A 25,110-nucleotide genomic window follows, 5' to 3' on the forward strand; every position below is an offset into this window, starting at 1 on the left:
TAGGCAACCTACTACTCATTCTTACCTCAATCTCCTCTTTATACTTGAGCAGAGGAGCCTCCATAATGTTGCGTAGTTTGAATGTATCAGTTTCCACCTCAAAGGTATGTCCAGTCACCTTAGCACAAATCAGATTTTTTCGTATAAATTCCAAATGTCAAAACAACAGCTATTATCATTACTGTTATTATAAGTATAAAAATAGGGGTTCATGATGGCTGGTAACTGCAGTGGTATGTTGGTGACCTTGTTTAACGAACCTCAGTGATTCTCTTCCAGTGGCGAGTCATCATAGCCTTATTAGTCATGAGTTCCAGCAGGGGGCAGCACTCACTGAATTCATCAATTGTTTTCTTCAGGTCCATAAAAGCCTGCCACTCCTTTAGAGCACGAGGCAGCTTGCGACACCTATAGTTAAAGGGTACAATCATCAAAAAATCTATGGGTGTCTTTGAAGCTAGAGATTCATTCTGCATGAAACACAGTCTAAAAGCTCTATGTGTGTGTCATTTTGAGGCACACATGCACCAGTATGGTTGCATAGTGTACCCAGCCCAAAGTAACACTTCTAAAACTGTTGACAGCATTTGTGCCTGAGGAATGAATTTTTCCTGTCTTATTTAACTGTTACGTCAGAACACACTCCCCTTGTGACTGCTGACAGCTTACAACCTTCAACGATTTTCACACTGTCAGGAGAACACAAAGGTCGAGACATAGTAAATTCCATTTTTCCTCTAAATCTAAAACCTTTAACTTGTATTCTCGAAGCCTCTTTCCCCGGGTGTAAAGATAAAAGTGGATGGAAATTGAAATACTTCGGAGAATTCATGTAGTGCTTCATGGAAAACCTTTCATAGGATAATTCCAGGGGAATGACTTTTTCATTGATTTTTTTTTTACTGGGATAAAATTTACTATTTCTTTTTATGGTAGTCCAAAACTTGCCTGGGAATCTTTCAATTTAGTATTAACATTAATTTCACAGTAAATAAACTGTCTTACCTTGTCTGAAAGTCCAGGAGCTCATTATTGATCTTTTCAATGTGGATGTCAGCCCAGAGGATATCATAGTAACCATTGACTGTTTCGATTACATTGTTGTAGAGGCCATACAACTTCTGCAGCAGAGCCAGCTGCTTCCTAATCTCTAACAGCTGGGGATGCTGGGTAACAGGAAGCCCAAACAGCTCCTCTCCACCTGTATAAGTGATGTACTTCCTGAACAGGTTGTCAAATCGATTCTAAAGAGGAGAAGAATGGCAATAAGACATCACAAATCAGTACAAACGTAACATTTAAATGATATAAAATGGAACTAGGTCAATTTCCAGACCCAAATTACAAACACACTTACTGACTAACAGACTAAATAATGAACTTGATTATCATGCCCAGCTCGGAAAGTCAGAAACAAACCTGGAACATGATGAGTCTATCACTGGCATCTTGAGGAGCTAGTCCAACCACCATGGGGCCATCCTAAAGCAGGGAGCAGTAAGGAAGTCTTTGAGTAGACCTATTAACTGTAACAATGGATAATACTGCCGTGAATGGAGAGGGCTGTCTGAGCCTTTCAGTGTTTGTGCACACATGCATTTTCATCTTGCATTTTCTGTCTTCTTTTTCCTTTACCTTGTCATACTCCTGGTAGAAGTGTTGACAGTCTTCCAGGAAGGTCTCCACATTGTTGACCAGCTCTCCTCTGAAGTTGGGCTGCAGGGCCACCAGCTCATTCTGTACCTCTGTGCTCCGGGAGAGCAGCTTCTCCCAGGTGTAACGCAGTGTATCCACCTTTTCGGCCTCCTCTTTTGCCACTGACAGCTCGTATTTATGAAGCATGGCATAGGACTCCTGTGGGGACGAAATAATATGTTAAGTATTTCACCTGACATCTACATATATTGGCATCACTTTGGCAAGTAATCGAACATTTACATAAAACATGTAAGAGTTTAAATTCCTACATCTCCTCTGTAGTGCCGTTGAGCTCTTGATACAGGACTCAACCAAATGCTTTGAAAGATGATTTTCAAATGGTTTTTGTTCATATACACAACTGTGACCTTCATGTATACACTGTTAAAAAAAACATTCTCACTATAAACACTCCTGAAACACACCGACACTGCTGAAAGGCTTTCATGTGAACAACAGAAAACATCTAGTCCTGTTCCCAGTGTGCATTTGTGTGTATGAAAAGGGGGTCTGAAGCTACCATACTGTAAACCTAATGCTTTGTTTACCTCTACGGGACCAACTTGAAAGTCAATAGATATCTGGTGCTCTCTGATCTCCTTGAGGGATGCCATGGCGATGCGGATGTCATCCAGGTCTTTGATCTGCCGATTCATTTTCTTTCCTGCTTCATCAACAAAAGCAAAGATCTGCTCCATGTCTGAGCGATATTTCTTGTTACAATACAGTCCGTAGTCCACCATCCAGTTCTTGGTTTCAGTAGTGAGAGACATCTTCAGATCCGCTGTTACAAAGAAATACATGTGAGCATGCAGAGATCAGTGTTGGTTTGGCTTGAAGTCAATTTTGTCAGTAATGAAAAAATATTGTTCTATAAGTACCAAAGTCAGCTAGTAACAGGTCGAGCAAAGTATTGCAACTCTAACCTGTGAATAGAGCCAGAGCTCCTACAGTAATGAACTCTGGTTCAGAGTTTATCTCCAGCTCCAGATCACGATAGAAAATAATCTGGCTCTCAAACTCCGATAGCAAGGGACTGCCCTGAATGAATCTGTAAAAAAACACAAATCAAAACATTAACAGGACGCTGTTTTCACTGGCAGTAACGTGATGCATAGAAAACAAAACTGTTAGTTCTCAGTGGTAAGAGTCAGAAAATGAATATCAGTCTGTCATTCAGTTTATCATACTTTTGCATGGTGTCTTCACGGTCCTTTCTCCAGATGTGATGGTAACGGCTGAAACGGTCCAGAGCGGTCATCACTTCCTGTCCATTAATATAAAATAGCAGTTCCGTAAGAAATGGGGAGGTATTAAACACGTAACATATACATTTGGGATTAAACAACAAGGTCATTTTCTTGTATATATGTATATTAAAAATCAGATACTGAAAATAACAGTTGTTGCCTTTGTCCATTTATAGTATACAATTATGATATTTAAAAAACAAACAGTCAAAGTATAGTTTAGATTCAGATATATTTGGAAATTTCTGTACGAGTCTTTAATTTATGTCTCTTTGTTCTGTACAATGTTAGGCCAAATTTATAAATGCTTTATTGAAATGTCTTGTTGAAATTGAAGGGCCTGTACCTTTTTGGTCGAGCTGATGGAGGTGCTGAGAACAGACACTAGTTTGACAATCTCCTTGTTCTCAGACACACTCTTGTAGTAGTTTCTAGTCTGGAATGGGATAGCCTGGATCACAGATGCTGAAATTTCTGAGATGCTGCCGTCTGAAAAGTAAAGAGTTTGGAGAACAGAATTTATTTTGAGTGTACAGAGAGGGAGGGGGGGGGGGGCAGGATGTATTGAAACATAAAAAAAAGCTTGGTTTCTGCTTGGAATCATTCATTTTTAATTACACATAAATACAGGGTTGTTCAGGGAGTTGGAATCTTGTAATAAGTGTTGATGAAATGGTTGATGCAACTTTCAATTCAAATCCATGTCCCTGCAACTTTATCTTCCACTATCATGGTTCACAACATTACCTCCTTGTTAGCCAGGTTGCAATGTGACTTAAGGGGCGGCTCTTCCTGAATTAGATTTTAAAATGTCCTTTGTTAAAATGTCTTCCTTCTAAAGCCACTGACATATTCATGTAATTTGCATCAACACATTTCTGTCTGCTCCTTGGCAGATTTGGCTTTGCTCTACTGAGCTGTGAAATAAGCAGATCTGAGTACCAAGTGAGTGTGGTGCAGTAGCTGATGATTAATATTCTGGTCTGCATGTTGAAAACAATATGGATAAATCACTCTGAAATCAGTGTTGTGTCTTTGAACTTTAATGTAAGGTCTCATTTCCTCCCATACCAGCCAGACTCCTGTATGTTGTTGCTCCGTCCTCTGATTCACTCTCAGAACAGTCCTGTTTCAGAGACGCCATTCGTCTTTCATTCATTTTTCTCTGCAAAAGGGAAAAAAATGTAAGGACAAGCTTTAGGGTTGGTGTGGTGGACTACAGACCATAAAATAATCAGTCCAGATTAGTTACGAGTTTAAATTATGGAAATGGTGGGTGGGTGGTGTTGTTCTTTAGAAGTATAACTCTTCTTGTAACAAATGTTACCTTCTTTCATCAGGTCAAACCCACCTTGGAGATCCTTTCTTTGCTCCACTGGCTGACTCCTTTGCTGACACTGACTACACACTCTACAGCCCGGTTTAGAGCCTGTTGGACCTCCTCCAGAGCTGGAACCATGGCAATGTTAGGGATGGAGAGGGTCACATTGACTCTGAAGATTGCCTGCTGACCGTTTTTGCCACGACTGGGTGAGTCACCCTCAGCTACAGGGGGAGAGAAGATTAGCTCTGATACAATATGATGTGATTAAGAGATGGACATTTTATGAGCTTTGTGGACAGAACAGGAGACAAACAACCTCACAAGCCAGTCTTCATAGTTTTGCTTTATGGCTTTCATATGATTGTTTTTTTAAAGATAAGCCCAAATACTGAGAGCATGGTTACACAACGCTCACCCAAGAAATGAATAAGTGATGAGGCGTGAATGCGCTTGCGTAGCATCTCCAGGGTGTTGCGTGTCAGTTTGAGCAAAGCATCCACGTTGCGGTGATTGAAGTACGAGAGCAGCTCTTGGGCTTCCTCTTCCATCACTTCCATCAAGTCCCTCTTCTTCTTCCTCCTCACCAAGGGAGAGGAAGGGCCAACACTGGCAGGAGGGAGCAAGGTGTTTCTAGAGAAGAGACGGCCCTCTGAGCGGCCTTCATCTTCACCTGAGATGCAAAAGGTAACACATTTACAATGAACAGGAACCCCTTTAGCTACTGCTCTTACATTACAGTCCTAACAGAGACATATATAGTAAATTCTTTGACACTTTATTGTATCCCATTCTGTTTGATCTCAAAAGGAAAACGTTAGTATACCTTCACTCTCAATGTGGTCTATGGTCTTGCTCTCAGTGCAGCTTTCTTCCTCTATCTTCTCCACCTCCTCCTTCTGATTGTGGTCAAACTCCAGCAGCATGTTGATCAGTTCATTAGCAGCCTCCTCCACTAGTGAGCTCTTAGTGTGGAGATTCTGGGCTTGTCTTATGCACAGGTCCTATACAAATATGTATATATGACAAGTACATTACATATGACATAAAAGGAGTGATGCACTGCAGCATAGCATTAACTAAACAATTATACCCCCTCAACCACTGTCACAGCATAGATCTATTTTCTTAATACCAAGGGCACATGATTCACAGCAAAACACACGGAAATTACATTAACACTTGTCATTGCTTTTCAATTCAGTTTAATTCAACTCTACATACAGAACTGCAATTAAGTTATCTGGGCACAAAATCAAATAATGTCAGCTACAATTACTGTCAGCGATTTCTACAGAGAAGTGGACATCCCATGGCATGGGTTGGGATACACAAGTAAATGTGAACTTCACATCATTGTAATGCACAATATAATGCTTTGTCATTCCCATAACAACTGGCTTTTCCATCCCATTAATAAATCATGATTGATGACCTGTGGCCTCGACTGCTAATGAACCACTTTGCCATAGCCTTAATGGTGAGCATATTAATATTTACATGTTGTATAAAAGTCTCCATTAATGTAATTGATGATTAAATTAATGTCTTCGGGAAAATAAAAAAAAACCTATTGCTTGAGAAGAAAATACTTAAGAAGCACTTTAAAAGTGTTATGTGTATTAAAGTCCCTGCACACGTGACTAACATTTTTATGGAAGCATAACATCTTTAAAATTATGGCAAGCAGGTTGGGGGTGTTGCATAACTTAGAGGATGACCTTAGTAAAACTATACCCATAGACTTTATACGGTTATTTCATTTGAAACAGACTATGTATTTACCCTGGTGGTCTGAACAAACTCCTCACAGGTGACTGGTTCATCCTCTGGCAAAACACACAGTGTGGATCCACTCATCTCCTGCAGCACAGCATCAATCCTAAACTCCACCAAGTCGTTCACTCTGTCAATCAGCAGCTCCAGCTCAACTGTAGAGGAATGAGGAAGAGAGGGACACAGACGGACAGATGAGGAGAGAAAGTAAGGGCGAGCATTGGAGGAAGGGAAGGGGGGAGAGGTGGAAGAGGGAGCAAATAAATGGATAAAGAGAAAATGTGAAGCATAGAGGGGGAACAGCATATATACTGCATGTGAGAGTTACTTATGAGAACACACATGAACAGCGAGTACACAAGTAATCAATTAATTTAAATCTTATCAGTTTATTTGCCAGATTGTGGGCCATTGATCTTGATGGATTATTTGCTTACCCAAAGCCTTGTCGATGCGACCGAGGTACTTGTCTATGTTCAGGGATGTCCAGTTGATGGAGGTCAGACCCGGCTGTATTGCCTCATCCACCTGTCAAGTCATTGATGTATGATGATGCACTTTGTACAGTAGCTGGTGTGCAAAGCTACTGTACAAAGTGCATCATCTATGAGATATGCCATAGATTCAAGTGTCACTTGTTACATGTAAGAAACAAAAACGCCTAAAAAAAGCTGCAGCAGCAGAAAAATACCACATAACATTGATCAGAAACCTTTTTATGTAGATCTACAATCATATTTGAATCATAAATAACTTTAAACAATGAAAACCACACTAAAAGCTCTTACCCAACATACAGAATCACTATTTGCCTGGAAAGTCAGTAGAGTACACGCCTTTCCCATTCTGTATTTAATGAATGAATACCATTACATCTTATTAAACAGTTTTCCCTACATTGAGTAAGTTGCAGCGCACATCCATACATTATCATGAGTAGCTGAGTTACTTAGCTACACCACTTGGATCAGGGGTGGTGAAACAGCTTTACACTCACATATTTAGTTTCAGAAGCGTTTTTTTCGGTACAATGTTATTAACGTTACCACGTCGCGTTATCATCTGGACAGGCATTATTAGAAAACGTTCAATAAACGAAGATCATACTTTGATGCTTGCATAACGTCAATTGCTTGCTAGTCTCATTATTCTGAATGGCGTTTGAAGCAATAAAAGTTCTTCCTATATCAAAATCGTCAACACAATACCCTATGTTAGCTTGGTTTAGTTTATAATATAAGTGAAGGCCGTCTCCAGGCTGTATGGAATGCTCATCTGTTGACTAACGTTACCTCACGTGAATGCCGTTGTCAGTCAATTATCTTTGCCCGCGAGGTCTGGCTCTCGGTGGCCTTTTTTCCTTCTTCTTCTTATGCATAGTCTCGCAATTATGACCTTTGGTGTATATGACTTCCTATCCATTAGGCCATTCAACTAAAACTGTTTCCGTTTTGCCATAACACACACAGAAAGTGCGGATAATCGATGAAATTCAATGTGTCCTCAAGGTCCACCTTAAAATACAAGGTGACAGTTAAGAAGGGCCCTTAATTATCTCTAATCCCCAAACATTAATTGGCAACACCTGGGTAGGGAATGGTTGGCTAATTAACATAAACCTGTGCTCCAAACTGAATTAATATTAGTGGATAACACATGAAGAATTTTTTTATGAAAATCATAGCCTCTGTAACAGATTAAATCTATGTCTCGTTATAAATCCCTGTAAATTGTACCATAGCTTTTAATATTTAGAACCCTAACATGTTTTGTATTCAATACAGTCATATAATCATTATAATGTATTGAATATGTTGACCCATTCAGTATAACAAGGCAAAATAAATTAGACAATAAGTTGTGTAATAATGTTATATGTTTCATTAATTACAATTTAGATTTGGCAGTTACTTTTAACCCTTGTGCCCCACAATGTACATTTTTAGCTTTTTAATTTTACAATCATTTTGCCTGTGTTAATTCACATGGAATACATTTTGACAAGGGTATAGTTTTATTTGGAAGTTCAACCTCAGTTCCTATAATACGCATATAATAAACAGTGTAGCCAAAATACAGAGTCTCAATAATGTCCCAATTGAAACCCATTTTAAACCACAAGTTTTGATCCAAAAGCCATTTTAGCAATGCTTCGAGATTTTAGTTTTTACTATTAGTTTTTTTCTTCATTAGAAAATAACAATAACCTCCATGTATTAATTAAGTACCACTATCTACCACTATCAGTACCACTTTCTATTCAGTACTACTACTTAATAAATACATTGAAAAATAACATGCAGGATATGGACTACAGTTTAAATGCAACTTGAATTATATCATAACCACATCTTACCTTAGCTACATGCGGCATGGCAAGATGTTCAAAAGCACACTGAATCTTTGAACGCACTCTGGTGTTCTCACTCAACATTAACTGGAAGGGAAAAGATATAATGTTGGCTGTAAGTGCAGTATTAAATGACTTACCTTTATGTAATGTATGCACAATTTTACATGTTCGTTTTAGATTTTTAACACAAATATGAAACAGGATACTGTCTTTTATACTTACAAATGCATATTTATCATTGGACCCCACATTGCTTCTTTAAGTTGTATGTAGTTGTAGATGTGTATAACCGTGTGTAATATCCACCTGTAATTTGTTGTAGTTCTTTTTCAGGGTGTCCTGTTTTTGCTGCAACAGAGCGGCAAATGGTGGAATCTCCAACTTCATCCTTGTCATGCAGTTTGCCTCTCTGATCTGTGTCAGAATCTCTGGGTCAAAGTTCACAAACAACCCCCCTGTCTCTGGCGATCTGACCAGAAGAGAGGCCTGCAGTCCCACCCGTGCATCTTCCATCTGGGCAGGAGAAATCAACAGAGATGGTTGTGTTGTTCAGGGAGGGTTGTTAGAAGGGAGAAGTGAAAAGAGTGAAAAGATAGAGAAATTGGTGAAAGACCAAAGGAGTTGGGTGTGGATAAGAGGGGAGAACCACACTCATTTGTATGTGCATGTTGTGATAAGACTATTAATATCCATATTTTATTTACTTCTGTTTACCTTTTTCATCCAGCTGTTATGGTAGAGTATCTCAAACTCCAACAGGACCCTTGCGACCCTGTTGAAGTTTTTGATGATCCTCTTGGCCTCTGGTGTGGAAAGAACACCAGGATGCTACACAGGGATAGAATGGTACTGCGTAACTTAAGACAAATGCACTGACAATCCCACTGTAAATCAACAAAAACAACACAGAGGCCCAGCCAAATTTCATTGAAGAGAGGCAGAAATTCAATATTACCTGTTGAAAGAGATCCATGGGACCCTGGATCCTGCTTGACAGCTGTCGAGCCCACATGATACGGCCTGCCACGACGGGCAAGTCCCGGCCAATGGGGGGTTCCAGTTTCTGCTTCATGTAGATACGGGAGACCATTTCAATGTCCCGGCCATAGTTCTGCAGAATACGCTGGTACTTCTCGTCAAAGCCTAGGTCTGGGATGCCCAGTCTGTTTTAAGTGAGTCAGAAAATAGAAGTTGTTAAATATAGACAACCAATATTAGAAGAATAAAATAAATAGGATGTGAATAGAAACAAAACAAAAGTAATAGGATTTTCCAGTGATTACACATGCTTTTTATTAGATAAAGGTCTATAATAGTCATTGCAGGAAACAAATTTGGAGTCCTGCTGTTTTTGTATTTCAGCCATTTGACAGTCATACTCATTTATAGCTGAGATGCCATGTAAATGCAATTAACATGTACTAATTAGCTGGTAGGATAGACAGCAGTTTTCTGAGCTGGCGAAGACCAGACTAAGAAATCTTTATTTAGATGAACATGCATTGGATGATACGCAATGCTAAAAAAAAAAGGGTTACCTTTCGAATTTCTTCAGCACGTTTAGAGCTCTCTCTGTATTTTGAATTTTTTCAAAGGTGCTATTCATGAAACTCTTCAGCTGATTCTGGAAGCACAAAGACCAATGGTAATAAAACATAATTATAAAAGAGACAATGCAGTAGAACTTTTAAACACAAATGAATATCCAGACAATGGTATATACTGGGTCATTACTTCAGTACAACAAGATAAGCCACAGGTGTTTCACTTATTGCCTAAATAAACCTTCCTCAGTATATGTGTTGGTATGTACAGATGTGTACTATTAATGACCTCATGTCAATCCCAGTATTGCCCCATCCAACTTCAACCTGAGCAGATCCCTAGTCAGCGATAATAACCTAAGACACTATGTGAATGTGAAGGCCCATTTATTGCACTGTACATTATGGAGGTAACAAACTAATTTGTTGTGTCTGTAATATTTTACTTACATGAAGCTCAGAGGTGCTTTTGCAGAATTCTTCATAGTCAACATCGAAGTCAGTTCTTCTCTGGTCAAGGAAACTGTAATGTTTTTTGTTCATGTTCAGCACAATAGCCTATCACACACACAAACACAAAGGCATACAACATGTAGAATTTATTATTATTAAAGTTTTATTTTTTAAACATTCATCAGTTCTCATAAAAAAAATTGTAATGCCTCTCAAAAATGAGCCTTATTGTTCTGCAGCAGTCAAACCTGAGCTGGGAAATGTTGCTATTCGGTTTAAAATGTTCTTTAATCCCAAATCCCTGACCAACTGTGTGCCATCACACTGATGTTGGCAACATATCTATCTTAGTTTTGGACTTTATCTGGGTTTTAAAATAGCAAAGGACAAACAGAGTACATAGCGGAAATATAACACCAAATCTTAAAGCTTACCATAAAGTATGTATACACTGAAGAGTTAACTGTCAACGTATGTAAAATGAGATGTCTGCAATTTATTTTAATCCAGCTGTGTCTGGTTACTTAGGCCATGAAAGGACTGATTGAATTACATTAGTCAAACTGAACAGCATGCAAAACATTTGCTAGTTAATTACGGGAGAAAACAACTAAACAACACAAATCTATTGAGTAACTAATATGAAAAAAAATGTTGGAGTTGTTTCTCTGTTGATGTTCCATGCAGTTAGAATCCTCATATTGTTATCAGGTGAGATGACAGTGGTAAAAGCTCATGTCTATGAATTTTACCACTGCATGATGTTAACTATGAAAATGGGCCATGCATTACCAAAAGACTGCAGTGAGAAATTACCTCCCATTTTCCCTGCATTTCTGCAGTCTGTGCATCCAAGGAAGCAGAAACAAACAGACAGTTACATCAATATACTCTCAGGGAAAAACATCAATTAGTCAGAGTGACGCAGTTCAAGAAATTCCCAGTGTAACTCTACAATAACATTTTCACCAAATTGTTCACATTCCATGTATTTAGAATACAATAAATGTGAAACTTGCTCTCTTCACTGTTGTAGCCCACTGTGGAAGCCTTTTCTACCTTGACATATTCCATAATCAAAGAATGACAGAAGAAATACAGCCTCAGCTGGCTAGAAGTGGCATTTCATCAGTTAATGTCTCCCCTTGTTATCAAAAATGTCTTGAGAACAATCTGATATAACAATAAACCCACTTGAAACCTGGTGGCCATGGTCTCCAGTCCTTCTATCTTAGAGTCCTGCAGGGCGGAGTAGATGGAAATGGTGCTGAACATTTCCAGGATCTTGTTGAGTCGTCGCTGGAACGTGTCAAACTTCCCAAAAATGTACATCTCACTGAAGTCAAACTGTCTCTCTGAGGGAGTCTGCTCCAACTTCTCCTTGGTTTTATGGAAATAACGCTGATACTCCTGGACACAATTGAACAAAACAGGTCACTTTTATTTTCAGCCATCCATCATTAGACAGTAGTTACGATTGTTGGTTGATAAGAAACTTTGCTTCCATTCTTAACATGCCTTATGTAATGGCAATGACATTATCTCCACCTAGTACAGTAACCTCATGTATGACTTTCAAGGAAACATCTAATGATGACACATTGAAACACATTTTCAGACATTACTCACAAATGTTACACTGTGCTGCAAACAAACCACACTTGATGAGAATGTAAACATAGACAAACTAGAAAAGGTAAATGATTGCCATTATAAATGAAGTATTCTACTAATAAGAAATACCTGGTTTAGGTGGATGGCCGCTTTGATTTTGTCAGCTACAACTTGCTGAGGCTGGTCCCATATTGAATTAGAGCTGTTATTAGTGATATAGGCTTTGCAGGCTGTGATCATCTGGTTTGTCACCTGGAGGTATTAATGGGGTAAAATATAGATATGCATTTCATTCTTTGTGGAACCAAACAACTTGCATATATACATTAAGCTAAAGTAGCTGAATATTAGTGCACATATTATCATGAGCAAAGATGTCAAAGAGTCAAAGGTGCAATTAGTGCAATAGTGCTGTTATTTGGTCCATGCAACATTCTGACATTTGTATTCTGTTCAAATCTAATCTTTTATAAATCAAACCAGTAATTTGTATTCTGTGATGGTAGAGATGGACATTTTACAAATACTTTTGTTCATAATTTTGTTTTTCACTTTGGGTTAATGTAACAATGCCCTTAGTAGGCAGACATTGAATGTTTCAATGGTTCATTTGATTTATCCATAAAAACACGAAAATCCCAGATCTCTGTGTGAAGACAATATCCAGACTGTAGGCAGCAGCTTCGCTGTATCCTATTTTTGATGACATATAATCCATTTCATCATTGTTGCATTGTGTGGAATAGCAGCCACCCCTACCTTGACAAAAAGCGATGTAATCTTTTCTGATGTGTTGTAGTAGCGAGAAATACTGTGAATCATCCTGATGGCATTGATCAGACCTGGGATTGCATCCACCATCGATACCTGGGGTGAAACAGAAATTAGCTAGTGAGTGTTTGTAATCAATTGGAAATGGAATTGTATATTTTTGTGTAACTCACAATTTCCACAACTGACGGACAGTTAAACATGGATACAGTACATATGGTTTTTCATTAAATTCAGTAGACCACTTCATCTCTAATGAGATTAAAGATGTTTTCTTACCGGGTCACTGTTGTAGAGAGGGTCACAAAACTTCTCCAGGCTGTAGAGGTACTTGACATTGTCTTTGGCCTCATTGGCTGCATCAGTGATCCTTGTGTCCAGTTCCCGCCATGACTATACAAACAAACCAGTATTGCATTTAATATAATTGTCACACTGAACATTACAGACTTTGGGCAAAACATCATCTTGAAGAAAAACAAGAATGAGAATAAATGTGTACATATAGTCACTAAAACCTGGCAGTGACTGACCTTTATGAGTTTAGATTTGGCCATCAAGAGCACACCCAGTACAGCCTTTACATCGGGGCTCTTAAGTTGGTCCAGAAGGTAGTTGAAGCGTGACATTCGTTTCTTCCAGTGGTCCAGCTCAGCCCGAGGGCCTAGGTCATCAGCCTCCTTTCTCAGCTGGTCACTCTCTGCTAGAACCTGGAGAACAGATTAACTTCATAGCTGCTCACTGTTCAAGCATCATCTCTTCAGTTTACTCTTCGTTTTCTCTGAATCTCATATGTTCCCTTTGGTCATTTTTCAGGTGGTAGTTTTCTATTCCTCCCAAATGGACCTTGAATTAATTTGTATCATTAAAGTAGCTGTATGATAAAAAAAAAATACTTTGCATCTAGCCTTCCAGATACCTTTGCTGATTTAAGGGATAAACATGCAATTTAAGCATTTGTTGCCCAAGCTTAATGAAATATTTAGCACATATACAGTCAATATTTGTTTTACACTCAACCTGTTCAGCTTGATGCAATTCAAAGCACATACATAGACAGTTATAGCTTAATTGGATCTGAAAAAATAAATACTGTTTCAAAATCTAGGCACAAGCTACTCTGCACATAGAGGAGCACAACATTACTGCGAGTATAATAAATGTAATATGTTTTAGTACAACATCTTACCTAGTCCTGAACACATCTCACCTGTTCTATCTGTTTGATCCAGACTTTCATGCAGGCCTCTATCTTTTCTGTGGTCTCTGTGCTGTTGGCTGTTGCCATGTAGTCTGATGGGCCTTTCAGCACCCGCAGGTCAAATGTGTCACACTCTTTCAAAGTTACCTGGAGGCAAGTCATGACATGGTTTATTTTTGCTGCAGTGGCTAGTATTAATTTTGTTTGTGGATGTGGTTCTGTGTGCTCACACAAGTTTCTCCATGAAATGTATTTGAAAGTAGAAGCTGTGATCAAAGCAGGAGGTTTACAGTTATTTTACAGTTGCAAGACTTGTTCTTCAAGATACCGATTTAATGAAACACTGCTGTGATGAAAAAGGGTCACAAATGTTCAAACAGCCTTTATTTGTCTATATTTAGCCAAATAACAATGTGTTTTTCAGAGTTTTTTCCAAGCAACATATAGGTCCCCAAGTTCTAGCATGGATGTGATACCTGGTTAGTTCACAAATATTTAAAACAGATGTTTTAAAGATGTTTCTTTGTTGAGTATTTTATAGCTGTTCTGAATTAAACTCATACATTAACAATCAAACTTATCCTTGTTGTGTTAATGAGTCCGTCCCTTACCTTTTCTTGAAGGCTCTCCTGTGCTCCAGCCAAAACTGACACAAAGCTTTCCAACGATGATATGAAGTCCTGTTTGACAGTCTGGGCCTGGGGACTGGCCGACTCCCCCCAGCCGTGGTTCATCTTCCTCAGTGTTGGGATGAAGATCTCGGAAAACAGTTGCTCCACGCTTTTTAACAGACCCACCTCGGTTGTGTCCAACATATTGAAATTGACATCCTAGAAAGAGATAAAAAATGACACATGTCCGAAGGGGCCCAACTTGCTGCCGAACATATATGATGGTGTCATGCCCAGTGGACTGAGCACGCAGAACAGATGGGGTCTGGAGACCCTTACTGGCAGAAGCCATAGCAATAGTCTCTACCAAGTGGAAAAGGTGTTGTTTAGACATTGGTCTGCCTGTACAGTATGTGGCTCAGAAGATGCAAACCAACATTCCTAAATATCCCATTCTTGTCCAGGTAGATGCACTGAGCACACACTGGACATAACATATTGAGTAGTTGATCCTTAGATAAGACAAATGGCAGGGGATGAAAAGCCATTGGCTTAATTTGGGAACCAAACAGCTTTGGGTTCTATGGGACAAAAGCTGAATTTGATCGCAGAGAGACCTTTAAGTTCCCAACAGCAAACTGAGTACCTTCCATATAGGAGGTTGTGTGGCCATAACAATATTCTGAGAAAAATATCTGGCTTGCATACACTGTTTTTTGAACAGGTGCCCAAACATTCTTGTTAGGTTAAGCTAACCAGAAACTTTTCAAAAATGCTTTGAATTTAGCTTATGTATATATGTATTTTTTTTTATCTCGATTATTGTCTTTATTCATTTATTTCATTTAAATTAATTATTTTATCTTAATTTATTTTAAAAAGCACAGTACTTTTACGCTGCTGTTTTCATGGCTTTGGGGACTTTATAGTCATTAATTTCCTACTAAACCTAACCATAACCACTACCAGCCTTATCCTAACCCTTACCATAACCTTAAACCAAGTCTTCACCCTACAATGTATTGACTTACTTTATGGAGACGTGTATTTTGTCCCCATAGGGAATGGGAGTCGCCACCATTTGACTGTATTGGCAAATCTATCTCCCCTTAAGTCATGAAAACACCCCCCCACACACACCAGAGTTGTCCTTCTTGTCCCTCGCCTTGTAGCAAACATGCCCATTTATCAATAGGCGTGATTAACTTAGCTGCTGACAGCAGGTGATCAGCAAGAATCAATAGCCAGAACTGCCCGTGGTATCAGAGTGCTATCATCCCCCTATTGTCTCTCCAGCTCGGGATGAAAAGAAGCCGTTTTAGATTTATCACACGATTGGGTTCGAAGAGAAGTTACTGCCGAAGGAAAATAAATCAATTGTCCTTTCGTTTTCTGTTACATTGAAAGATCAGTCTGTATGCATTTGTCATTCAAGTGAACAACATAACAGAGGGCCCAACAGTAACTTTCACCCTGAAAGCCATGATTTAATGCTTACACTTACAAAACAGTACAAAGTGACTCACTCTGTGTATGTTCTCAGAGGTGATTGCCTTGGAAGTGTTGGCTCTGGTGAAGAAGACACACACTCCGGTCAGCGCCACATCCCTCCCGTCTGTCACAAACACTTTGGACTTCTTGCTGCGACCAGGCTGCTGGGAAACAAGCTGGGAGTGCGCAGAGGCTGCTGCTGCTGCTAAAACAAAGAATTGGACATGAAAACAACACAGGGTACAGAGCCTCAAGCAGATGTATTGCCAACATTTGGATGTTGTTAACATTTTATAAATTTTTTACATGGTTAGTTAACTTTTTTTTTAAACATTACCTGCTTCAACTGGCTCTTTGTCCTGATAGTAGAACATTAGGTGTGGAAGACCCGCTGCCACAAAGAATTGTTCCATGCGGTCAATCTGAGAAAGATAAAAAGAAAACTTTTAGCAACAGTCTCCTAAAACGAGGAGACATTGGGTTGTCGTTTGAGTGCTGCCTGTACACGCACAGCTTATAAGTCCATAGTGTCTTGCAAATGCTTCTATCCCAAGCTTTACAGCTAATACATTAAAACAAAACAAAATGTCTTGTGTAAATACAGAGTACCTGATTCCCCTCCAGTGTGGCATCTTCCACATCAGATTTCTCCAGTCCCAGGCATGAAGCCACAATGCTGAGGATGTAGTCATGTCTTCCATCCAGCTGAGCCCGCTTAGCTTCACGTTCCTCTTTCAACTTTTGCTGAACAAAACACACAAACAATTTTTATTAATAGTAAGATGGCATGTGGAGTTACTTTTAAATTGAGGAAAAGCTTTTTTATGAAAATTGACATTTTGAATTGATAAAAATAAAGCTTAATTCAACTCTGCTCTGTTTCACTGACGACAAAAAAGTGTCACGCCATCAGATGACCAAGTGCACAAAGCCATTAAATCAAATGTCACATACTTTGAATGTAGTCATGCTGCTGGCTGTTGGTAATGACAGATGTTTGATGCTCTCCTGTGGTCCTACATCTTTTCCTCAGATATCATTTAAATAAATAGTCCACTCAAAGAACCAACTTACAGATCCAATGAATGTGTACAATATGTCAAAATGGATCCTAAAGCCTTAGCATACTGTCAATGCACAGTATCCATCCGTACTTTGTGTGTAGCTCCACAAAAGAATGATATAAAATGTCCAAACAAGATGTCAGTAGCCCTTCAAGATTTCCAACTGCACATCTCATTCCCTCTTCCCTCTACTGTTGAGCACCCATCCAAAGTCTGCAAAAATCAGGTTTCCTTGAATAGAACGACAAACAACACAGCCAGTTTACAACAGGCTATTTTGGGACGGTGCGACAGTTACATCAACCACAATGGGTTGCCAGGCTACGCTACTTAGTAACACAGGAACATTTATTTGCCAATAAATAACATGAAACCTGGTGGGGCATGGTGTGCCAGCTGCAGGGTGCATACAAATCCTCTCATTTACCAAGTTTGTCTTGTTTTTTTAACAGGGGATGACAGGAATAATTCTTTCTGGTTTAAAGTACTTTTTGCATTGACATCATCACTTTTAAAAGGCCCTTCTCTAAAACAAATCAGGCCTACTTTGACTGACCAAGCCAGATAAATCACTTGAGAGCTAGCTCTTTTATATACTCTCTGTTTAGACAAGTGGTAACAACTGGATTATAATGTAACATTTATGATGACATATTAACTGATCAAGTTTCTCTTCCACACACTCTTTTCTTCCCTCCTCTCCTCTCTCTTCCTTTCTTCCTTGTATTTTAAGTACACATGTGGTTGTATGTACTTCATAGCGAAGCGATTTCACTGTTTTGCAGCCTTACCCTTAAACATCTGGGTTTTTTTTCTTGCCAACTGAAACTGACTGTTAAATGTAGTATACACTGCAGCACAGGACATACTGTTAATGCAATCAACCTGGGTGAGTCCCCATGGATTATATCAAGAGACAGATTGGAGAGGTGTGACAGTATTGAAGAATGGATCAGAAAGAACCCTGAATAAATCTTTAAAAGTAACATATCGAGGGGGGGATGCCTAATCCCCAAAAAGGGAGAGAAATAGAAGTCTGAGTAGGATCAGTAGTTGTGCACAGTAAGGGAAAAAATGATAAAAGAAGGCTAGAGGGGTGGTAGAACCCCTCTAGCCTTAATGAGAAATGACAGGAAGAGGAAATAAAGGGAGCAGGAGAGATGGGAAAGAATATAACAGGATATTGTTAAAGGTAAGGACCTGAGAGAACAAGAGGCACGAGGCATGGACTTGGATATAAAGAGAGAAGGGACAAAGGTCAGGGTGGTTTAGAGTCAAAGTATTAATTCTCGTTAGTTGGAGCTTTGGAATTTGGTCGAGTAAAACCAGAGTGAGGTGGAGCATTCCAACAACTTCACAAGCTGTGTGTGTTAATAAGGTTAGTAAGAGCAACAACCCATTAGCCTCTCTGCAGCTCGGAAAAGAGATTAGACAATAATCACACTGACATTCAAGTTTGTCTAGTGAAAAAAGGCAAATAAAAAATTGTGTCCATCTGCAGTTTACCTACATCATCCACATAATGATTAACATTTTCAAAAACCATGGTAATATGGCACCAACAAGCTTCTCTCAGGAACAGTGGCTGCAGGTCACAAGTCACTTCAACAGAGTGCACACAGTTAAGCCAATTCACACATGGACACATTTTTACTTCAGCACAATTTTCATTCGAGTCTGGTGATCTCATTTTAAGATCAGTGACCTTCATGTTTGACTTTCCAAATGAGAGACATTCTAATGCTGAGCAGGTGTTTTTCATTTGCACTTTTGATTTTGAAACACAAAAATGTAGCTGTCGAAAGAATTTTAGACATTTAAAGAAAAAGTTGAATCACACCAACCTTGTTAAAGCTTCTGGAGAAGCACACACACGTTTTATACACACAACACTCACATCACAGGTCGAACAGAAAAAAACCATGTCAAACCATTAGTTGCTGGGCGACCAGACGTTTCACACCTTGTCTTTTTCTTTTGATCCAAATTGTGTGAACAGCCAACTCAGTCTTCACCCAGAGACTAACAATGCAGACACAATGTAGTGTGGTGCCCATTATTCAAACAAGGAGACTAAGTCACTGTTGAATGCAATACACAACCACACAAAATACACTAGCCAACAATAACAGGCTCTAACAATGACAGGCAGGCACACACAACCACATGTAGTGATTCCCAAAACAAAGACACAGAAGCCAGCACTGACATACCCATGCAATAACATCTACAACATTAATAGCTGTCAGAAGCAAACAAAACCCCATCCTCAGATAAACTGTGGCGAGACTGACAATCCCTATAATAAACAAACTGTGAATTTTGGAACGAAAGAGAAAACAGCTGTAACAAAATGTGCAGGGCAGTTTGACAGGAATATAGTCTGAAAATGTATCTAATATATAAACCAAACCTCAAATAAACAAGGAAAATGATTTAGTCCATTTTAATCCAAATCATTCTGGGGAACAGAAATAACACACACTGTCAAAGTCAACACAGCAGCTGTAGATAAAGTTTTGCAGCTAGTTTTGTCATTTGAACTGAGGTAAATGACAGATGCTGGTGCTTAGCATAATACATGAAAATGATGTGGCTGGATTAGCTAAAATGGGTGAGGACCCTCAAATGACTCCACAACAAACACAACAACAGCGCCCTGTGATTTCTCTTACCTGAATGAGCTTGGAAACTGTTTGTTTCCAGAGCTGCTTTCTAAACACCTGCGACATGACAGTTTCTCACCTCTCCGACTCAAAGCCTTCTATACAGCATCTTCTCTGCTATCCCTTTCTCATCTGCATCTACACAGGGGAGCTGAATGCTCTCACCCTCAAGGTGAGAGGCCCTATCAAGTTATCAGTGGTGACGAGTCAGCCAGCTGATCTGAGGCTATGCTTGCTTTATCTTGTATGGCTATTCCTGTCAATAGTGTATGAGCTTTCACATCCAGCTGTGTACAAGATAGATCTTTTCAAATAAACTGACAGACACAGAAATTTCTTGAGCCATACGCACTGGTCCCTCATACATTCAATAATTAATTCAACCCCTTATAGACGCAGGTACATACTCACAGACATGTGTGCAGAAAGGAACACTGACAGCTCTGTCTGCAAACATCCTTAAACTAACATGCTCACACCTAAAGACACACAATGAGTGTAAAACTAGAGAAAATAAGTAGTTATGGTTGGGTTCTGTGTTCAGCTCATGGACACTCACCATGTCACCAGATAAAATAAATCTTATGTATCTGGTTCAAATGTTCATTCAAGATTATTAGCTATGGACTAAACTCTGCAAATTCAGGGATATTTTACACATTGCCATTTACCTTATCAAGTCATAGAGGAACTGTCTAACCTAAAGGCTATAACAGCAACAAAACAGGCCAGTATTAGCAATAAGGGACCAAAAAAAGTAAGAAAGTAAGAAAATTAGAAATTGTAATAGAATATATAAAATTTACATTCAGTTTTTTCATGACAAACTTGTGAATCAGTCTAAAAAATATTTTGTGTAGGATTTTGAAATTTGGTCCTCATTTTAGTAAGTTTAAAGTAAATACTTATCACACTGTATTTCTAAACATTTAGATCTGCATTAGCAATAATCACAAAGCTTTTTGTCTGACTTTCTCTGATGTTTTTTTCTGACATTTGATGATACAGGCGCAAAACCGACAAAATGCCAGAAATGTAGGAAAAAACTGATCTGACCACAAATTCTCATCTCTCCTGCTTGGTGCACAAATTGTGTATTCTGCAATTGTTACTCAGTTTGGATGGTAAGAGTGATGGTAAAATACAAATTTAAGTCAATTTATAGTAGACTTATAGTAAAATCAAATACCTGTTGTCAAATTCATGCATGCTGTGGTGTTTTATCAGATGCTATATTTATGGAATATCTTGCACTTTAAGAAGTGTTTTCATACATATCTATTTGGTCTATTGCATGAAGTACATTCAGGGAAAAATTGGAACTTCTTCACTGGTTGCCGTATTTTTCTCTGATACATATCCAGAGCGAAGCTGTTGTCAGATAAAATCTGTCTTTATTGCTCTTTGCGGGAAGCCTGCATAACCTGCAGCACACTAGGACTTTTTCAAATAAGCTTTCATGCATGAATAAAACCACTTTTTCTAAGCTTTACTCTTTCTTGAGCCTTGAACTTCTCTACCAGCCACATTTTGATACAAGCACATCAGCTGTTTACTGAATCCTGACACATAAATGATAAATTACATTGTTTAGTCTGTAACTTCAGAACTCTTGGGTCACCTTACCTTGTTTTGATAGTCTGGTTTAAAATGCAGCATCATCGGCCTTTCAGTCTGACACTTCTTTTCAGGTCATTCCACCTTCTTAATTGGCTTTGCTCTTCATGACATTAGAGAATTACGGCTTCCAACAAAGAGGACAAGACAGAGAACAAGTGGCTTTGCTACAGTATGTGAGCAATCAGCCTCCTTATTTGCCATGTGAGAAAGGTTACTGCCCTGAAATTATGAGAGTGTTGCTCCTAAAAGGGGACTGCTAACTAGATAATGCGGTGTTGGATGACCATCCGTCTGCAAGCTAATTATCAAGGCTCAGCTCTCACCTTACAGTTCTATTACAACAATGGGATGGAGAGACGGGGGGTGGAAAGGTTATGTATAGTGTGGGCAGATAACATTTTCAGACTCACACACACACACACACACACACACAAACTAACAGATAAAACATAGTGTCTCCCTGAAATATGAATTTAAAAACGACCTTATACCAAGACATTTGCCTCTTAAAGGTCAACAGGTTTCACAAACTAAACAGCTCTTTGGGAATTTTATGAATTACCATTGTGTGCTAACTGACTGATACTAGCCATCTAGTGACTGTAGTAACAGCTGCACAGGGTATGAATATTTAGAGTCTGCCTAAAGATGGTTAATTTATGATGAAAAACAGAACTTTAACGTTACTAAACAACTATTTGACAATAGATTGTTTAAGTTGTTCATCAAGCAGAAATACAAATCATTTACTGGCCCTAGCTTCTCAAATGTGAGAATCTGCAGCTTGTCTCCATTGTATATCATTGCAAAATTGGGTTTTTGCACAAAGCCAGCAACCTAAAATGTTCCACCTGGGGCTCTCTTACTTTGACATTTTATAGATTAAATGAATGATCAGGAAAAGAATAATTGATATATTAGAGTATAATGAATATAATCATTGCCGCTCCAGTGAAAACCCTAGTCATTCAACCAGTGAACACACACGCAGACACAAACACACACACAAACATACACCCATAAATCTTCCACTAATTATTATTAAAAAATTCCATTAGCTTTCACTGTGGCTTCCAACAGATGAGAAGCACAGCCTTCTACACAAGGATCTGACTGACGGTTTGATATTTCAGGAATGATTGCGAAGCTTTGCATTTAAAAGCAGTTGGGTCATCAATTTTTCAATATGCCATGACTGATTTTCTAAGTTGAACTGTCTGGTTTTGAGCTGCCATGAAACAGGAGAGTGCCTGTAAATTATAAATGAGGGGGTTGTGGGATCTGAAAGAGAAAGACATAGAGAGGGACCAAGACAGAAAAAAGGTCCACTATTCTCCCAGAGGATGCTCACACTGCTACAAACATGAAGAGCCTGAACAAATCTGTTTTAAAACTACACCAGGTTGTAGCACAACATGTGTCAGCGGGCAAAAAAGCTCTGAGGACTCGGAGCACTTTGACTTGCACCGTTTCTCCTTTAATGGACTTCGTTGTCTATTTGGTTCCAACCATCCTGGGTGCGATTACAAAATCAAATCAAATGATCTAGCACTTTAAAGTCTATTACTGGGCCAATACAAAATGGACATAAGGATGACAAGCATAGACTGTAGAATGGTCTAATATTTACACAGGGCAGAATTAGCTGTGTTAATCTGGTCCTAGAAATGTGGAAGGCTGTTAAAAAGTCTCGTCATTGCATCAAAGCAAGCCTGTACTGACTGCAATCAACAGAGAAGATGACACAATTCTCCAGGTACAAAAATGGCACCAGCTGATGTAAATATACACAACACTTCCACAACAAGTCTTGACTCTTTTAGTCAGTTCAAGAATGATGTTATTATTATAAAATATGTCATTTCAAACAGAGACAAACTAAATTCGCTGGCAGGAACAAGTTTTCTTACTGAAAAACAGTGACTATTTCGATATTGACATTAATAAAGAGCACTACATGTAATATATTTGTGGAACATCATCCAGCCTTCTAAAGCTCATCTAAAATTTCATTAACTATAGACTACCATCTAGTGGTTTAAGGCTCATAATACAACCAACTTACATTATGCTGTGCCCCAGTTATTTTTGACTACTGCTGGGAAGCCATTGGGGCTAATAGTGTCGTGGCTCTCAGAGTAATTATCAGGGTGTAGGGGGTTCTTAAATTAAAAATGAAGAGCAGATTAATTCCATCAGTCGTTTTTTTCACATGAGGGAAAGGAAATGTGACGTAAGTTTTCACTCTCATATCATCCTTTGATGTGAGTTAGCTGCACCTAGCTGTGCTACTGTAAATAACTATGTATGGTAGTGGAGGCCAATGTTAAATGAAATAATACTAAATATTAAGAATCTTAAAATGAAAGAAGAAAGACTGCCATTTTGAACCCACTTGTTTTTTTCTGTTGTGTTTTGTGCAAAGGTACACTAAGATAAAAAGTGAAACACAAGTTGCATTTACATTTAAATTTTTACAAAATGCTAATTAATGACACAACAAGACAACAAATATAACTGAGCCTGCCAGAAGGAATAAAGGAAAATCTGTTTTACTGACTGCAAATGTGCAAGCTGAATGAATACAACAGTGTATAAACTAAGGTGGGCCACTGTGCAACTAAATAAACAAAACAATTCTCCAGTAATAGAGGATATTTCACAGATATATATATAAAAAAAAAAGAAACATGATAACCATATGCCGATGTAAGGATTCTTTACAATCAAACCAAAAATAAATAAACAAAACATATAAATGGTTAGACATCTTAGCCAGTTCTAATGATTTGTAGGCCTACTATAAAGGGTTTACATTCCTTGGATACTGAGACACTGAGAAGATTTTTCCTCATTTTAAAAGGTTGAGATTGGGCCCTACCTGCATTTCCCTGAATGACTCCACTGGGACAGAAGTTTGGGTGGGTCTGTTCCTGTAGCTGACTTTAGTGAGTCGAGAGCTTGAAGACATGGCCACAGAAACGTCTCCTCTATTATCAAACTTCAAAACATCATGCTTCATCCGCGTCAAATAGCCCTACATTGTTAATTTAGGGTACTATTTTCTGAGATTTATTTTCCTGATTGACGTCCGCACGTTTTCCCTGTGGTGAGCGTGTGTTGTTAGTGGTTGGCAAGGTGACGTGGGGGTTTGTAAAAGATGCAAACGGGGGGGAGGTCAAGAAAGACATGTTGACAAATGATTATCTGGCTAATATCTATACACAGTTTAGAAAAATATTAAAATTACCGTAATTACATGAAAAGTAGCCTATAAATGGACAGAAATCCCCGGGCGCTTCTTAGCAGCCCACTGCTCCTCCGGGATGGGTTTAATGCAGATAATTGTAAATTTCCCCATTGTGGGACTAATAAAGGATTTATTATTATTATTATTATTATTATTATTATTATTATTATTATTATTATTATTATTATTAATACTTACAGATGCAGTCACTTTTGATGAACGGTAACCCTGCTTGTTCTGCAGAAGACGGTCGTTGTAGGTTATTTTGTGACTTATTTATTGAAGCCCCATATATTATTATTTCACGCAAGGCCTCTGTATCAGTGGAGTAAACGAGGCAAACACATCAGTGTATTACACCAAACAAAGAGCATTTTGATCAGGCAGCCTCTAGGTGGCAGCAGTGCACTGCCCGTATAGTTAAAGG

At 38.7% G+C, this 25,110-nt stretch overlaps 1 protein-coding gene across 4 annotated transcripts in view; it reads right to left on the reverse strand.

Moving 5' to 3' along the window:
* The window catches only part of dnah5 (dynein, axonemal, heavy chain 5), an 85,791-nt gene extending 61,387 nt beyond the window's left edge, over positions 1-24,404 (reverse strand). The window contains exons 1-32 of one of the 4 annotated variants that reach the window (XM_054620965.1): positions 24,315-24,404; positions 16,693-16,827; positions 16,421-16,505; positions 16,119-16,276; positions 14,593-14,811; positions 13,991-14,128; positions 13,314-13,490; positions 13,060-13,173; positions 12,769-12,876; positions 12,139-12,261; positions 11,590-11,805; positions 10,393-10,500; positions 9,937-10,022; positions 9,354-9,561; positions 9,113-9,226; positions 8,705-8,911; positions 8,402-8,482; positions 6,483-6,573; positions 6,055-6,200; positions 5,096-5,273; positions 4,688-4,942; positions 4,300-4,493; positions 4,020-4,113; positions 3,295-3,437; positions 2,889-2,965; positions 2,625-2,749; positions 2,247-2,482; positions 1,636-1,854; positions 1,420-1,482; positions 1,006-1,244; positions 261-408; positions 26-118 (exon numbers count right to left, since the gene is read on the reverse strand). In XM_054620965.1, coding sequence (XP_054476940.1) covers positions 26-118; positions 261-408; positions 1,006-1,244; positions 1,420-1,482; positions 1,636-1,854; positions 2,247-2,482; positions 2,625-2,749; positions 2,889-2,965; positions 3,295-3,437; positions 4,020-4,113; positions 4,300-4,493; positions 4,688-4,942; positions 5,096-5,273; positions 6,055-6,200; positions 6,483-6,573; positions 8,402-8,482; positions 8,705-8,911; positions 9,113-9,226; positions 9,354-9,561; positions 9,937-10,022; positions 10,393-10,500; positions 11,590-11,805; positions 12,139-12,261; positions 12,769-12,876; positions 13,060-13,173; positions 13,314-13,490; positions 13,991-14,128; positions 14,593-14,811; positions 16,119-16,276; positions 16,421-16,505; positions 16,693-16,827; positions 24,315-24,404 — 4,668 coding nt within the window. Of the gene's footprint in view, positions 1-25; positions 119-260; positions 409-1,005; positions 1,245-1,419; positions 1,483-1,635; positions 1,855-2,246; positions 2,483-2,624; positions 2,750-2,888; positions 2,966-3,294; positions 3,438-4,019; positions 4,114-4,299; positions 4,494-4,687; positions 4,943-5,095; positions 5,274-6,054; positions 6,201-6,482; positions 6,574-8,401; positions 8,483-8,704; positions 8,912-9,112; positions 9,227-9,353; positions 9,562-9,936; positions 10,023-10,392; positions 10,501-11,589; positions 11,806-12,138; positions 12,262-12,768; positions 12,877-13,059; positions 13,174-13,313; positions 13,491-13,990; positions 14,129-14,592; positions 14,812-16,118; positions 16,286-16,415; positions 16,506-16,692; positions 16,828-19,822; positions 19,880-24,314 lie in introns of those variants that run through there. The other 3 variants (XM_054620964.1, XM_054620966.1, XM_054620967.1) reach the window with 3 other exon arrangements.
* Positions 24,405-25,110: the final 706 nt, after the last annotated feature.

The sequence above is a fragment of the Anoplopoma fimbria genome, chromosome 20 (genome assembly GCF_027596085.1).
Source record: "Anoplopoma fimbria isolate UVic2021 breed Golden Eagle Sablefish chromosome 20, Afim_UVic_2022, whole genome shotgun sequence".
NCBI classification, from domain to species: domain Eukaryota; kingdom Metazoa; phylum Chordata; class Actinopteri; order Perciformes; family Anoplopomatidae; genus Anoplopoma; species Anoplopoma fimbria.